This window comes from Tenrec ecaudatus, chromosome 3 (genome assembly GCF_050624435.1).
Source record: "Tenrec ecaudatus isolate mTenEca1 chromosome 3, mTenEca1.hap1, whole genome shotgun sequence".
NCBI lineage: Eukaryota > Metazoa > Chordata > Mammalia > Afrosoricida > Tenrecidae > Tenrec > Tenrec ecaudatus.
In genome coordinates this window covers 146,056,653-146,073,901 of record NC_134532.1, presented here as the reverse complement: position 1 = coordinate 146,073,901, position 17,249 = coordinate 146,056,653, and the positions used below count along the sequence as shown (strand labels likewise).

Below are 17,249 nucleotides of genomic sequence, written 5' to 3'. Positions count from 1 at the left end.
ATAAATTCATCTCCTTATATGCACATATCCACATATCCACTATATATGTGTATATAAATGCTTACAAAAGTAGCACTCGATCAGTGTTCACTAAATATCATCTTTACTAATGTGATATTGTTCCTTTAGATCAGGCATGGGGAACCTGTTTTTTTCTACCACGGGCCATTTGGATATTTATAATATCCTTCACAAGCCATACAAAATTATCCATTGAAAAAGGAGCCTGCAATACTTGCTCAAACATTTAATTAATGAACCCCTAATGGGATGACTATGCTTCTCTTGGGTGAGGTGTGTGGTGTTAGCTGTATTGAGGATGCCTGTCCCATACAGAGGATGCTCTGCAGTACAACACATGGCTGGGCAGCAGGCCTGTGTATTTCTTGCAGTCCATATTGTATCAAGCCATGGAGGGTTGCAGGATTACTCACTAAGAGCTCCCTGCTTCTTTATTTCCCTAAGCCCCTAAATATAGTATAAAAGTCTTTACTTTTAGCTGCAAACCAGCTCTGCTGTGTTCCACTTGAAATTCAATAAAGAGACCCAAGTTGAGGGAGGAGTACCCTACAGCCACTTATAAATGAAAAACATTATTTTTATGAAATTAGCTTAAAGGTCAAATCTGAAAATTAGTTTCAGATTGCCTCCTATTCTCCATGCTTTTCCTACCCTACACCCTTTCCCTGTCGGAAACTCAGATAAGTTCTTTGACTGTAATTCTTACTGGAAATTAGGCTAATGTAGCTTGTGTAACTCTCACGTGTCAGTTACTTCGTTGTACTGTGTGGTGTGTGTTTCTCTGATGCTAGAAGCCAGGCTACTGGTATTTCAAATGCCAGCAGGGATACACAAAGTGAAATTTTTGGAAGAGCTTCCAGACTGAGAAGAGTTTCATAGAAGGAATAGGCTTTCTACTTCAGAGGAGTCAGCTGCTTGAAATCTTATGCATAGCATCAGAAATGGTCAGATACTGAAAGTATAATGAATAGAAGCAGCAGAACGTTTTCAGGGAGAGTTACATAAGATGAATCCCTCAGGTCAGAGGCGCTCAAACTGACTGAGGAAGAGGAGATGCCCTGTCAACGAAGAGTTGGCCATGAAGATGTGAATGGAGTAAAGCCTGTGGGCGTACAGCCTTTGGGACCTTCATTTATTAATGGATCTTCTCCAAATGAGAAGGAACAGCTGTAAAAATCTCATAATCAGAATTTGAAAGGTATGAAGAATGACTCTAGGAAAATTAGAAGTTGTCACAAATGGAATGGAAAACATAAAAAATGAATATCCTAGGTGTTAGTGGGCTGAAATGAACTGACATTGGTCATTTTGAATCATAAAATCATATGGTTTGCTATGCCAAGAGCAACATAATCAGGATTTTGCATTCATTCTTGCAAAGGACATTTCAAGATCTGTCTTGAAATACAGTGCTGTCTTTGATAGGATCATTTGAATACAAGGAAACCCAATCAGTACAACTATTATGTAAAGGTATTTACCAACCACTAAAGCTGGTGATGCAGACATTAAAGAGTTGTACCAATATCTTCAATCTTAAACATCATACATGAAATCAAGATGCATTGATGAATATTGGTGATTGGAATGTACAAGTTGAAACAGGAAGGAACAGTAATTGGAAAGCAAGGTCTTGGTGATAGAAATGAAGCTGGACATCACATGATAGGATTTTGCAAGATCCACAACTTGTTCACTGCAAATACTTTATTCAACAACAAGAATTGGAGCTATGCACGTGGACTTCTCTAGATGGAATACACAGAAATCAAATTGACTACATCTGTGGGAAGAGGAGATGGAGAAGCTCAACATTAGCAGCTAAATGAGACCAGGCAGTACAGCCATCAAGTCCTCCTACCTAAGTTCAGGTTGGAACTGAAGAAAATCAAAACACGTCGAGGAAAGCCACAGTATGACCTTGCGTCTGTCCCACCCGAATCTCCAGCGTATCTAAAGAGTGGGCTCTCTGGATTGAACATTCATGACAGAAGACCCGATATCTGTGAGAGCACATCAAGAGCATCATTCATGAAGAAAGACGAGGAGAGTGGAAAGAAAGCAAAGATCAAAGTAGATCCCAGAAGAGACTGAAACGTGCCCTTAATTTTCGAGTCATTAAAGCATCTGGAAGAAAGAATGAAGTCAAAAAACTGAACAGAAATTTCAAAGGGTAGCTTGAGAAGACAGGATTAAATATTATAATGAACTATGCCAAGACTCAGAGTTTGAAAACTGATCAGGAAGAACATGCCCAGCACATCTTAAGCTGAAACTATCTATGGACAAAAATGTTGAATAATGCAGGAATATGGAAAGAATACACAGAGTTACTTTATCAAAAAGAACTAGTGGACCGTCCAACATTTTCAGGAGGTAGCAGATGAACAAGAACTGGAAGTGCCAAAGGAAGAAGTTCCAGCTGTACTGAAAGCGTTAACCCAAAAACACGGCTCCAGGAATTTTACTGAAGATCATCTTTACATTGACAGAGCTGCTAGAAGTTTGTTAGGGCCAGAGTCAAACTGAAGTTGGAACAAGGGATCCCATTGCCGATGTTGGATGGATCTTGGTTGAAAGTAGAGAATACCAACAACATGTTTACTTGTGTTTTTGACTGTGCAAAGGGCTTTGATTGTGGGACCATCACAAACTATGAATGGCCTTGAAAGAATGGACGTGCCAACGCTCTTTATTGTGCTCACGTGGAACCTGTAGATGGGTCAAAAAGGAAGTTGTGGGAAGAGAACCAGGGGATACTGCATGGTTTATAAACAAGAAAGATGTGTGTCAGGGCTGTATTCTGTCATCATATTTATTCAGTATGTATGGTGAGAAGATAATCAGAGAAGCTACATTATGTGAAGAAAATGTGACATCAGAAGTGGAGGAAGGATTAGTAACGACAGGAGATATGCAGGTGACACAACTTTGCTTATTGAAAGTGAGGCGGGGAAAAAAAGAAAAGAAAAAAAAAGAAAGTGAGGCGAAGTTGAAGCACTTGCTGATGCAAATCCAGGATTTCCACCTTCCATGTGAATTAAAATTCCATGTAAGTAAGACCAGAATCCTTACAACTGAACCAGTAGGTATCATCGTGATAAATGAAGAAAAGGTTGTCATGGATTCTGTCTTGCTTGGATCCCCAATCAATGCTCATGAAAACAGCAGTCAAGAGATCAAAGAACACGTTGCCTTGGGTAAATCTGCTACATAAGATGTCTTTAAAGTGTTGGAAAGCCAAGTTGTTACTTTGACGACTAAAGGTCACCTGACTTAAGCCATGGTATTTTCAATAGCCTTTTATACATGTGAATGTTGGGCAGTCAGTGGGATTGAAAGAGAATCCATGCATTTGAATGAATGGTTCTTGTGAAGCATAGTCAAAGTACCATGGACTACTGAAAGAACAAACACATCTGTCTTAGAAGAAGTAAGGCCAGAATGCTCCTCAGAGGCAAGGAAGAGGAGCCTTTGTTTCATGTACTCTGCACATAACAGGGGAGACCTGTCCCTGGGGGAGGACATCATGCTGAAGACGATAAAGTAGAGGGACACTGAAGACGAGGAAGGCCCGTGGCAAGCTGAGTGGATACCATGGCTGCAGCTAGGCGCTCCAGCTTTAGAACAGGGGTGAGGGGACCGCGGGGCTGGGCGGGGTCTTTCTGCCGTGGGTGTGGTGTCGCTGTGAAGCAGAACCACCTTGACATCCAGCAGCACCACTTGGCTTTTAGAGTTTTAAGAGCTGTTTTCTGAAAAAGATCTGGAAATATTGTCCCAGTTTCTTTAAAAGGCTCTAATGTTTCTAAACATATGAGATTTTTATAAAATTTCATATCATTTGAGTTTGGTACACGTTTTAAGCAAAGGAAAATGCAGTAATCACGTACTGATGCACTGATCTGTCGAGAGGATTAATAAATATAAGATATGAATTCCAATTTCTCGTCTAGTCTCGTGGATGCCATTGTTGGACAAAATTATAATTCTTTAATACACTTTGTTAGTGGACATAGATCCCCCAAAGTTACACATACACACATATATTGGCAAGCAAGTCTATTGGCACCATTCTTCCAACAACAAGTCCTCACTTCATATCTTTGTGCTACATTTTGGTTATTATTACCATAGTTCATACTTTTAAAATAAGTTATTGCACACATAATAGATTATACTGAATATAAGCATATTTTTGAAAGCAACAAAGGCCCCTGTGTGACAGGCTTTATTATATTTGCCTTACTGTAGTGGTCTGGAATTGCCCTACAGTGTATCTCCAAGATGTGCAGTGCTTCTCAGGCGGCAAGCTAGTGTTCCAGCAGTCCCTGGCCGGGGCTAGCTAAGACTGTTCCCTAACACCAGAATTCAAAGGCAGTGATTCTTCCTAATTATTCCCCATTTATCATCCAGCTTCCACATGCATGTTAGGTGATTCGAAATTAGGCGGTCGCCACTGCTTGGATGGGCAAAAGCAATTTATATCTCTAAGAGACATCTTTTTACTTTTAAAAACTGTTCAGTAGTCTTTTACAAGAGATTTCCCCAATGCAATTTGCCACTTTGATTCTTGATGTTGTGTCCATGAGCATTGATTGTAAAGCTAAGCAAAATGAAAGTCTTGACAGTGTTAATCTTTTCTTGTTCTATTATGATGTTGCTTATTGGTCCAACTGTGGTGACTTTTGTTTTCTCCATGTTGAGACACTGAAGTGTGTCATCAGCAAGTGCTTCAGGTCCTCTTCCTTTCCAGCAAGCAATGCGTCATTTGCATATGTCAAGTAGTTGATCTTGATACCTCTTTCTTCTTCATCTAATCAGTCTTTTCAGAGTATTTCCTCAGCATGTGTATTGGGCAAGTGTACTAAAAGGATACAACCCTGACACATACCTTCGCTGATTTTAAACCATACAATATTTTTGTTAGAAAGACCGCCTCTTGGTCTATAGACTGGTTCTGCATGGGCACAGTAAAGTGTTCTGGAATTCCCATTCTTCACAATAACTATAACTTTTTATGATTCACACCAATACCTTGGCATAGTCAAGAAACAGGTATCTTTTTAGTATTCCCTGCTTTGAGCCAATATCTGTCTTAATTTTTTAGCTCTCTTTTAAAAAAATAATTTTCTTGGGGGCTCTTACAGCTCGTATAATAATACATACATCCATTATGTTAAGTACATTTATACATGTTGTTGCCATCATCTTTTTCCAAACATTTTTTTCTGCTTGAGCCCTTGGTATCAGCTCCTCACCCACCCCCCCCCATATGAACCCTTTATAAATGGTTAAGTATTATTAACTTTCCTATCTTACACCATCCACTATCTCCCTTCACCAATATTTCTGTTGTTCATCACCCTGGGTGGGTGGGATGTTGTACGTCTGTCATTGCAATTGGTTCTCCCTTTCTCCTCCACCTTTCCCCTACCCTCATGGTATTGCTGTTCCCATTACTGTTCCTGAGGGGTTTCTGTGTCCTGGATTCTATGTGTCAAGAGCTCTTATCTGTACCAGTGTACATGCTCTGGTCTAGCTGAATTTGTAAGAACTGGGGTCATTATAGTGGGGGGAGGCGGGGAGAGGAATCATTAAAGGACTAGAGGAATATTGTGTGTTTTGTCGGTGCTATACTACACCCTGGCTGACTCATCTCTTCCTTGGGACCCTTCTATGAGGGAATGTCCAATTTTCTCCAGATGGGCTTGGGTCTCTGCTCCACCCCACCTTGTTCACATTGATATGATTGATTGTTTTGGGTCTTCTGATGCCTGATACCTGATCCTATTGACACCTCTTAATCAACAGGCTGGTGTGCTTCTTCCATGTGGGCTTTGTTGCTTCCCTGCTAGATCAGCCGCTATCTGTCATACATCAGCAGTGATAGGCCTTGTTCTGTGTCATCTAGGGAATCCAGTTTAAGTGTCTGCAATTCTCTGTTGATGTCCTGGTATGACCATATTTTTACCTATCTGCAATATAACTTTACTTGCATGTGATTTTAAGAATATTGTAAGATAATTTTTGCATCGATTTTTGGGGATCACCTTTGGAGCTCTTGTAGCTTAGTGGTTACATGTTGGGCATGGCTAAAAGTTCAAAACCACCAGTTGCTGGGCTTTCTACTCCCGTAAACACTTACAGTCTCAGAAACCCACAGTGGTCACTATGAGTCAGCATTGACTCAATGGCAGTGAGTTTGGTTTTTGGTTTTGTTTAGAATGAACACTAGTAATTATATTTCCCAGTTGGTTGTCCAGGGTACAATAGCTGTCTTCCAAATATGTTGACATATAAAAGTGATAGGCATCTCTAACACTGTATCTGTTTATTTCCATTGCTTTTCTGCCAGTCCCCGCAGTCTTGTTTTTTTCCTTCTTACCAATGGACTTTGCCCTGCAATATCATCATTTCTTGAACATTGGTTACTTCCTGAAGTGGTTGAACATCAACCAATACTTTTTGGTACAGCCAATCTATATACAGTCTCCTACCTCCTCTTGAAATCCTTGCATGTTCAGTATCTCTCATTGAATTCTTTAATATTGTGACTTGGGGCTAGAATTTTTTTTCATTTCTTTCAGCTTGAGGAAAGCCAAGAGTGTTCTGCCCTCTTGGTTTTCTAACTCCAGCTATTTGCATATTTTATTATAATACTTTTTCATCTGAGCTGTCCGTTGAAAATCCTGTTCAGCTCTTTTACGTCATCTTATTTTTCCATTTGCTTTAGCTACTCAGTGGTTAAGAGTATCTCTTCTGACATCAGTTTTGGTCTTTTCTGTCTTTTTTTGCCATCCATACTTTCTGTAGTCTTTGGTCTCTAGTTATTAGTGTTCAGTATTTTAAATTCATTGTTGAGATTGTTTCTACATTCAGGTGGGATATACATAAGGTTGTTCTTTGACTTGTGGATTTATTTTACTGCTTTTCAGTTTCATCTGGAGCTTGCATATGAGCAATTGATCGATGCTCTGGTCTGTAGTCAGCCCCTGCCCTTGTCCTGATTGATGATATTAGGTTTCTCCATGGTTTCTTTCCACAGATACTATCTCTTTGTTTTCTGCATATCCCATCTGGTGACATCTATGTGTATAGTCCCTGTTATGTTTTGAAAAAATATATACTTGCAGTGAAAAGCTGTTAGTCTTGAAAAATCCTATCATACATTCACCAATGTCATTTCTATTACCAAGGACATTCCTCAGCTTCCACCCCCACCCCCACCCGCCCCTGGATTCTTCTTTATTTTTCAGCATATTTTTTGGATCCTCCTCTTTTGTTTTCAATGTTTGCATTCCAATCACCAGTAATTATCAATGCATCTTAACTAGATTTGATCAATCCCAGACTGAAGAAGTTGGTAAAAATCTTACATTTCGTCACCTTTGTCATTAGTGGTTGATGAATAAACTTGAAGAATAGTCATTAAGACTAATCATCCTTATAGTTGTATGGATATTGTCCTATCACTAACAATATTGAACTTCAGGATAGCTCTGGAAATCCTTTTTTTAAACAAGTCTGCTTCAGTTTGTCATTCTTGACATAAGTAATGAGCATCAATCCATTACAGCTCATTAATACCTATGATATTGATCTTTAAAAGTTTTATTTCATTTTATACAACTTATAGTTTTCCTAGATTTGTACATTGTACATTTCACATTCCAATTATTGATGAATTTCATAGCTGTTTCTTCTCAAGGTCAAGAAAACTTTGCTCAACCACATCATTAGGGTTGTACAAGTAAAATTCTGCTGAACATCATCCAACAAAAATTGCAGCAGGATATTGACAGGGAGCTGCCAGAAGTTCAAGCCATATTCAGAAGAGGTTGTGGAACAAGGGATATCATTGCTGATGTCAAATGGATCTTGAGTCAAAGTAGAGAATACCAGAAAGAGGGTTATTTCTGTTTTATTGACTATGCCAAGGCATTTGACTGTGTGGACCACACTAAGCTATAGATAACCTTGAGAAGAATTGGAATTCCAAAACACTTCATTGTGCTAATGAAGAAACTTGTGCATGGAGCAAGAGGCAGTTGTGTGAACAGACAAAGAAATACTGCATGGTTTAAAATCAGGTAAGGTGTGTATCAGGGTTGTATCCTCTCTCCAAACTTGCTCAGTCTGTATGCTGAGCAAGCAATGAGCGAAGCTGGAGTGTATGAAGACAAGCATGGCATCAGGAATGGAGGAAGGCTTAGTAACAACCTGCGATATGCAGGTGACACAACCTTGCTTGCTGAGAGCGTGGAGGACTTCAAGCACTTGCTGATGAAGGTCACGGATTGAAGCCTTCAGTAGGGAATTATGACTCAATGTAAAGAAGACCAAAATCCTCACAATGGGGCCAATAGTTAACATTTTAAATGGAGACAAAATATGGTGTCAAGGAGTTCATCTTGCTTGGATCCACAATCAATGCTCATAGAAACAGCAGTGAAGAGAGCAAAAGATGTGTTGCATTAGGTAAATCTACTGTGCAAGACCTCTTTAGAGAAAAGCAAGGATGGTACTTTGAGGACTAAGGTGTGCCTGACTGGAGCCATGGTCTTCTCCCTTGCATCATATGCATGTGAAAGTTGGCCACTGAATAAGAAAGACTGAAAAATATTCAATGCATTTGAATTGTGGTGCTGGAGAAGAATGTCGAAAGTACCACGGACCGCTGAAACAGTAAACGATCTGTGTTGGAAGAGGTAAGGCCACAGTGCTTAGAGATAAGGGCGGCAAGACTTCTCCTTACTTACTTTGGACATATTGGGAGTAGAGCAGTCCCTGGAGAAGAACACCATGCTTGATAAAGTGGAGGGGGCTTCAAAGGAGGAAGACCCTCAATGAGATGGATTGACACCTTGGCCCTAACAGTGGCTTCGGGTACAGGAACAGTTGTAAGGATCGTGCAGGACTGTGCGGTGTTTCACTCTGTGATGCCCAAGGTTGCTATGAGTCGGAGTTGAGGAGATGGCACCTAACAACAAAACAGCAATATATTAAGAGTAAGAGCAATATATTAAATGTCTCTATAGAACATAATATATACAATGTATAATGTGTTACATATATAATATATAATTTTTATACAAACACATACATTTTTATACATAGTTTTATACATGATGAGCTGTAATCTCACTCATTGTGCTCTGCTACCGCACTGGATGTTTAGAAATCTTAAGGGATGTAGTAGAGGAACCAGATGAGTCAGGGAGCCAATAGATTTTCCAGGCTTCAAAGACAAACTGAAGCTTGTTGCCCATATTTTTATTAGCCGTAAGGCAAAGAGATTTTTCACACTCCTGGAGTGGGAAGAGGTGACCCTTCTATGATGAAAGAAGGGTCACCTCTTCCCACTAAGGTTGAAATGACAAAAGATTTGAAAGCCAATGTAGATTTTTCTTAGAAGCCAAGGGATTTCACACACCTCACCACCATTTGTGGGATTCTTCCAAAATAATGCTGCCTCATCTCATAAATTTGTCCTTCAACCCTGATCCCATGTGTCTTGTGGCTCTGCTTCTCGGCTTGGGCATACCATGGGAATGTTAGCTTGGCCCCTTCTGATGGCCCCTGGCCTCTCTAGGGTAACCGAAAGGCCTTCTGTGCTACGGCCACCCCGACAGCCAGAAAGAGCACCCGCTGGGAAATAGAGTACTTCTCTTACCTCGGCTGCTTCTCTTGTGTGGAACTCAGGTGGACCATTTCTAGTGAATCCAATTTGTCACTGTGAAAAGATGTAGGTAATTTTCAAGGGAATTACTTTCACTAGGGGGTTTATTTTATCTTTGCGAGGAGAGGAGCTTGTCTCGACTGAGAGAATCTTTTTGTTAGTGGATTCACTTTAGCCCCTCTGTTGTTGTCAGCGTGGATTTAGTGAACCTAAGCTGACTTGGGATCTAATGGACCGTTGACTGTTCGGTCTCTGCTGATCCTGCTGTTTTACACTGAGCTCTTTTTAAATGCCCAGGGAGAAGTGCTTCAGATCGCCGCCAACCAGTGCTGCCCTGACTGTGTCTCCAGGACTCAGGGATCTTGCCATCATGGAGGGAGAATCCACGTGGTAAGTGTTTTCTGACTCAAGTGGTATATGTGTCTGTGTGTCAGTAACAAGGGAGGCTGGACGGTAAGCGTGCACTGATGCGGGGAGTCATTCTCTGCCGGGACTGTGGAGGGCCACAAGCTTATGGCTGGGGACCTTTAGGTCTCTGGAATAAAATTAAGACCTTTAATTATTCCATAGACCTTAAACCTAGGATTTTGTAGGTTGTATTTGGGTTTGCATAAAGCATAGGTTCCTAAAATTATTTGGTTTGCCAACCCCTTTTCAGGAAGGAAAAATAGCCAGTGCCTGCACCCTCTCTGCACACCCTCTCCCCCTCCCCCCACCCCCTGCCAACCAGTAATGGAAAATGTTGGGACTGTAGTCCACAACCCAGGGTAAAGTGCCAGTGCCTGCGTTTGCAGCGCGCTGGGATTCTGTGTGGCGTCCTTCGAGAAACGGAACGGCTGTTCTCAGAATGTTGGTGCTGAAGAACTCTTGGTTCTGAATAATCCAAGTAGCACCTTGCCTTTGCATTGTGAAGACAGTCTCCAAAGAGTAGGTGTATATTGTATGGCTTTTTTGTTAAAGATGAAAAAAATTCTATTAAAAAGAGCCTGAGATAGTTGCAGAGCATCATATTAATAGTAAGTGACTTTTTGTTAACAGTGATTTTTTTTTTTTTAAGTAAGTGGTATCACTTGGCCTAGAACTCAAGTGTGTAAACTCTTAATTCAGGCCTTTTCCAGTCGGCTTTCTTGACTTCACTGTTGACACTTTAGGCCAGACACTCCGTTGCTGCCGGAGGTTTACTCCACGCCCGGTCTCTGCTCACAGATGTCAGAAGCACCCTCCTCCTCAAGTTGTGACCCTCCCAAACATCTGCAGACATTGTTGACTGTCCCCCAAGGGCAAAGTGCCCACTCCTCCCCATTTTCAGGACCGCCACACGGGGAAGCCATCCTAGAGTGCTTTTATTACCCGCTTTCACTCCAAATCCTGCAGGATTAATTTAGAGATATTAAGTACTGATTAAAAATGCCACCTCCAAGGTTTATAATAGAACCTGTGAAAAGAGAATGGCCCTGTTCATCTGCACTATTACCTCAATGTTACCCCGAGGCTGCAGATGAAGTTGAATGTGATGGAAAGTAGACCTTGAGCTTAAATCTGCATCTTCTACCTGCTACACAATTTCCCCAAAGTTAATGTCTCTGCCTTTTCACGAGAGAGCAGAGGTGAGCAGGATTTGATCTGTCCATTCGAGGCTGCTATTCAGTGTGTGGACTTAAAACTCAGGGGAAACAATGCCCATTTCTCTGTGGGACAGGATCATCTGACTCGAGCCATGGGCTCTTTCTTACCCGAGGAAGCCGCTCTTTCACTTCTGCACAATGTGCTGCTCACAGACACCGGGGGGCGGGGGGGGGCATGTTGGAAATAGCTTCCTGCGTGTCACCATGTGCTACTCCATTCAGCCTGTGCTGTGGAGGGTGGGACAGACCTTAAATGCCATCTCACCGGATATCCTGTGGAGTGGAAAGTGTCCTCAGAGAGAATGGTGATGGGGACCCTGCCAGTTCATAATGATTAGAATAGTCACACATTCAAGGTCGAAAACAACAGGCTGACTCTTTCGAGGGAAGGAGGAGCAAGGAGCCTAAGGAAGGTCAGGATCGGAGCGTAAACAGAGATCTCAAAGAAGAGATGGGAAAAGAGACATGGAGAACCTTTGCACGGATCACTTTATTGTTATGCTGGCAAACATGTACACTCTTTGTATTTTGACTTAAGATGCATAAGTAATTGGTGATATTTTCTGATTGAAGTAGTCTTCCTACCTCTTGAACCTAACCTGGAATTTAGCACTGAATTTCCCCCAAAGTTGGTGCTCAATAAACATTGATAAATGAATTAGTAAATACCTTCTCCAGGGTCTCCGTGTTCCCAACGCATGGGTGTATGGGTAGTTGGGCAGTTCTCAGGCAGCCACAGAACAATGACTGCATTAGGAAGAAATTCCCCCCTTTCTGGGAGAATCAGAGAGTACCTTAGGTCTTCCTTCCCCTGCCTCCCTACCATAAGATATCGTACAGAAAACTTCACATTGGATAAGAACATGTTCATGTGTTCTGCCCTATGCAGCTTTCAACGTTTCCTCCTTCAGAAAATGTTATATTTCTAGTACTTGCTGTCACTAGAGCAAGACTGACACTCTGGAGCCATAGCTGAGGACGGGAAAACATCTCCAGTGGTCTTATAAAGCTGGTACAGTTGGGGTGGGGTCTAATCTTGTCTGTCTGCACGAGGAGGAAAGGGAATCACCATCAACCCAAGGCGAATTCTTTTGAGTTAGAGGTCAGACTTGTTTCAACCCTTCAACCTTTTTTCCAGTTCTGAAGCCAACTACTCTTCACAAGGCACTCTCTACTTCTCGGCTGAGTTCATTAACTCATTGTAGCTATACAGACATAGAGTTTTGGGGTTTCTTAGGGCAGTAATTAGTTACAGTTCACTCTTGGGAATGCTCAGGATACAATTCTTTGATCAGGAAAGTCTCTTCTCAACTGTACGTGTAGTCCCATCCTTCTCCACCGGGGCCTCACGGCCACGTGGCCTGTTGGCCTCTGTCCTGCTCAGACAAGTGTCACCACGCTCTAGGAGCTCTGCTGGGAAAGGCTCACTAGAGACCCCATCGAGGACAGGGAGGCTCTACCTGAAGGTGCTCCGCTCTAGCTTGGCAGTAGGGCAAAGCTAGCCCAACGCGTTCATTGCCCAAAGGCAGCCTCCCAAGTGCCTGAGGGAGGGAAGCCATTCCACCAGCGCTCTTTCTGCTCAAAGCCTTTTCACTCCATGAGCCAGGAGCCCCCCACTCTGTCTTAGGGCATTTCTCTCGCCGCTGCCACTGCTTCTAAGGAGCCCTGATATCACAGATTTGTCTGCTAGGTTGCAGGTTCAGTGTAGGGATCTCAGGCGATTCTCTTCTCTTGACTTGTCTTTCTTGCCGGTAGTGTAATTTCCGTTTTGATCTCTGCATGTTTCGTTTTAAACCTAGTGGGATGGCACAACCTCCCTGTGAGTCCCATACACCTCTACTTCAGGGCTCCATGTGCCTAGTCCACATTGTGTGCAAGCTGTCCAGTTCCCTGATCCACAAGGATCTCACTCTGAAGAGACCTATCCTGCCACTCATGGGGAGTTACAAAGACTGTAGGGTGGGGGTGATGGTGGTAAGCGCCATAGCGTTGGTTCTGACCGAAAGCAACCCCATGCACAACAGAACCAACCACTGCCTGGTGCTGCGCCATCCTCACACTGTTCGTGCATCTGAGCTCATCGTTGCAGCCACTATGCAAGTCCAGCTTGTTAAAGGTCTTTTCCCGTTCCACTGTGCCTCTACTGGAGCAAGCATGATGTGTATTTTTTCCAGAGACTGGTCTTTCCTGACAATATGTTTGAAGTGTATGAGACAAAGTCCCCCCATCTTTGCTTCCAAGGAGCATTCTGACTGTACTTCTTCTGAGACAGATTCTTCCCCAACACCATATTTCAAAGGCATGCTTTTTTCTATGGTCTTCCTTCTTGAGTGCACCACTGCCTCATGCATTAGAGGCAATTGAAAACACCGGAGCTTGGGTCAGCTGCACTGTAGCCCTCTAAATAACCTCTTTGCTCTTCAACACGTTAAATGGGCCTTGTAATGCAGTGCGTCTTGAGATCTCTTGACTGCTGCTTCCAGGAGCTTTAAGTTTGGATCCCAGCAAGGCAAAATCCTTGACAACTTCAGTCTCTTCTCCATTGATCACGATGTTACCTGTTGGTCCAGCTGTGAAGATTTTGGTTCTCCTTACACTGAGTTGTCATCCATATTGATGGCTGCAATCTTTACTCTTCATCAGAAGGAGCTTCGAGCCCTCCTCACTCTCAGCAAGCAAGGTCGTGTCATCTGCATATCACAGATTGTTAAGAAAGCCCTCCTTCAATCCTGATGCCACATTTTTCTTCCTAGAATCCAGCTTCTTTGATTATTGGCTCACCATTCAGATCCAATGAGCATAACACTTTTCTGTTGGGTTACCTTTCTGTGGAATGAGTACACATATGGATGTCTTCCATTGCGTTTGCCAAGCAGTTGTCCACATCAGCTTGTTGAAACATTTCAAATGGTAGACCATCAATTCCTGGAGCCTTATTTTTGGCAAACGCTTTCAGTGCCGCTTGGACTTCTTCCATCAGCACCACTGGTCCTGGCTCATCTGCTCCCTCCTAAAATGGGGAAATGTTGAGTAGCTCTTTTGGGTACAGAGACTCTGTGTATCCTAACATCTTTTTGATGTTTCTTGCATCATTCAATAGACGTTGTGTAGAAAGACCATATTCAATACTTCGTAGCACTGCAGGTTGGCTTCTTCAAATAGGTTGATTTCCTTTTCTCTAAATCAAGACAAACTCTTCTAAATTTATGCTTATTAAATGTAAAGTGATTGTTTCTTGACTTCCTGCCCTCCCTTCCTCTCTTTGTTCACTTCTCCTGGGGGTTCACCAGGTCTGTCGTTTGGCATGTGTCTCACTCGAACACTTGCATCATTAGGGTGTTTTCCTCCTCTCTCTGAATTTTGCAGCCTTTTTTCCCCTTTCAGCTAGGTAACGAGGCAGCGATCCAAGCTTTCCCCTATTTCCTCACCAGTAAGCCTCCCTCTTTAACCTTGGACTTGCATGCACCAGACCAGAACCACTGCTGTCAGGTTGATTACAAATCATAGCTCGCCCATCTGGGGTTTCCAAGACTGTAAATCTTCACCGAATTCGGCAGCCTCATCTTTCCCCTTTGATTCATGGGCTTCCACCACCAACCCTGGGGCCTGCAGTCCAGTGCTTACCCCACAGCACCACCAACAGGGCTCCTTGAAAACCCTTCCAACCAGCTGCCAATGAGATGATTCCTGCTCATAGGTGCATGTTGGCTGATAACTGCAAGGTCAGCAGTTCACGTCTACCAACTGTTCAGTGGGAGAAAGATGAGGCTTTCTATTCCTGTAGACAGTTGCAGGAAACTCACAGGGGCAGTTCTACTCTGTCCTGTAGGGTGTTTGTGAGTTGGAAACCCTCCCAATAGCTATAAAATAGCTTGGTATTTTTTTATGTTTCTTTTTTTTTAAACATTTTATTAGAGGCTCATACAACTCTTATCACAATCCTTACATACATCAATTGTGTAAAGCACATCTGTACATTCATTGTCCTCATCATTTTCAAAGCATTTGCTCTCCACTTAAGCCTTTGGTATCAGGTCCTCTTTTTTTCCCCTCCCTCCCCGCTTCCCCTCCCTCACAAGCCCTTGATAATTTATAAATTATTATTTTGTCATATCTTGCCCTGTCCGATGTCTCCCTTCACCCACTTTTCTGTTGTCCATCCCCCAGGGAGGAGGTCACATGTAGATCCTTGTAATCGGTTCCCTCTTTCCAACCCACCCTCCCTCTACCCTCCCAGTATCGCCCCTCACACCCTTGGTCCTGAAGGTATCATCCACCCTGGATTCCCTGTGCCTCCAGCTCCTATCTGTACCAGTGTACATTCTCTGGTCTAGCCAGACTTACAAGGTAGAATTTGGATCATGATAGTGGGTGGTGGGGGCATTTAGAAACTAGAGGAAAGCTATATTCTTCATCGGTGCTACATCACACCCTGACTGACTCATCTCCTCCCCTAAACCCCTCTGCAAGGGGATCTCCAGTGTCTGACAAATGGGCTTTGGGTCTCCACTCTGCACTTCCCCCTTCATTCACTATGGTAAGATTTTTCTCATGATGCCTTATACCTGATCCCTTCAAGCCTTTAAGACCCCAGACGCTATACCTTTTGATAGTCGGGCACCATCAGCTTTCTTTGCCACATTTGCTTATGCACCCGTTTGTCCTCAGTGATCATATCATGGAGGTATGATTTTTTGTTCTTTGATGCCTGATAACTGATCCCTTTGGAACAATGTGATCACACAGGCTGGTGTGTTCTTCCATGTGAGCTTTATTACTTCTGAGCTAGATGGCCACTTGTTTATCTTCAAGCCTTTAAGACCCCAGATGCTATATCTTTTTATAGCCAGGCACCATCAGCTTTCTTCACCACATTTGCTTATTCACCCGCTTTGTCTTCAGCGGTTGTGTCAGGAGGGTGAACATTATAGAATGCCAATTTAATAGAAGAAAGTATTCTTGCATTGAGAGATGAGTGGAGGCCCAATGTCCTTCCGCCACCTTAATACTAAACTTACAAATATAGGCACATAGATCTATTTCCACATCCTCATATATAAATATATTTGCATATGTACATGTCTTTGTCTAGACCTCTATAAATGCCCTTTGCCTCCCAGCTCTTTCCTCTATTTCCCTTGACTTTCCTCTTGTCCCACTATCATGCTCCATCTCCACCTGGGTTTCAGCAATACTTCTTCATTATATTACCCTTGATCATGCCCTACCAGGCCTCCCACACCCACCTCACAACCAATTTGGATCACTTGTTGTTCCCTTGTCCCTGGGTTGTTAACACCACTTCCTTTCCCCCACCTCCCTCTATCCCATGTCACCCCGGAACTGTCAGTCCCATTGTTTTCTCCTCCAGATTGTCCATCCAGACTATCTTATTTAGACAGACCTGTGGTGATAATAACATGCACAAAAGTAAGAGCAAAACCAAGCAACCATATACAAACAAACTACTGACAAAGAACAAAACACAACACAACAAGAAAGAAAAGCTTGTAGTTAGTTCAAGGATCATTTATTAGCTTTTAGGACTGTTTTCCAGTCCAGTCTGTTGGGGCACCATGCCCTGGCCCCAAAATCCACCGTCAGCATTCCCTGGGGACCTCAGCACTCCATTCCCTTGCTGTTCCGCTGCACTCCCCCAGTGCTTTGCCTTGGTGTGGTGGCATCGGGTCAGGTGCAATTCCCACACTGTGCCTCTGGTGCTGTCCCCCGCAGGGTCATGGGTCAGTGAGGGACGTCATGTCTCATAGTGGGCTGGCCATGCGGTCCTCTCTGTGGACTGACTGCTCTAATTGGGGTCATCGTCCTCAAGGCCTGGTGGGCCAGGATGTGCATGGGACCTAAAGGGGAAGCTTACGCTAAGAGAGTTAGAAAGGGCTTTAGGATGCAATGGCTGTGGCAGGAGA

The 17,249-nt window shown here is 42.9% G+C and overlaps 1 protein-coding gene across 1 annotated transcript in view; it reads left to right on the top strand.

The window, feature by feature from the left end:
- The window catches only part of FRAS1 (Fraser extracellular matrix complex subunit 1), a 587,299-nt gene that overhangs the window by 243,796 nt on the left and 326,254 nt on the right, over positions 1–17,249 (top strand). The window contains exon 4 of the mRNA XM_075544919.1: positions 9,998–10,090. Coding sequence (XP_075401034.1) covers positions 9,998–10,090 — 93 coding nt within the window. The remainder of the gene's footprint in view (positions 1–9,997; positions 10,091–17,249) is intronic.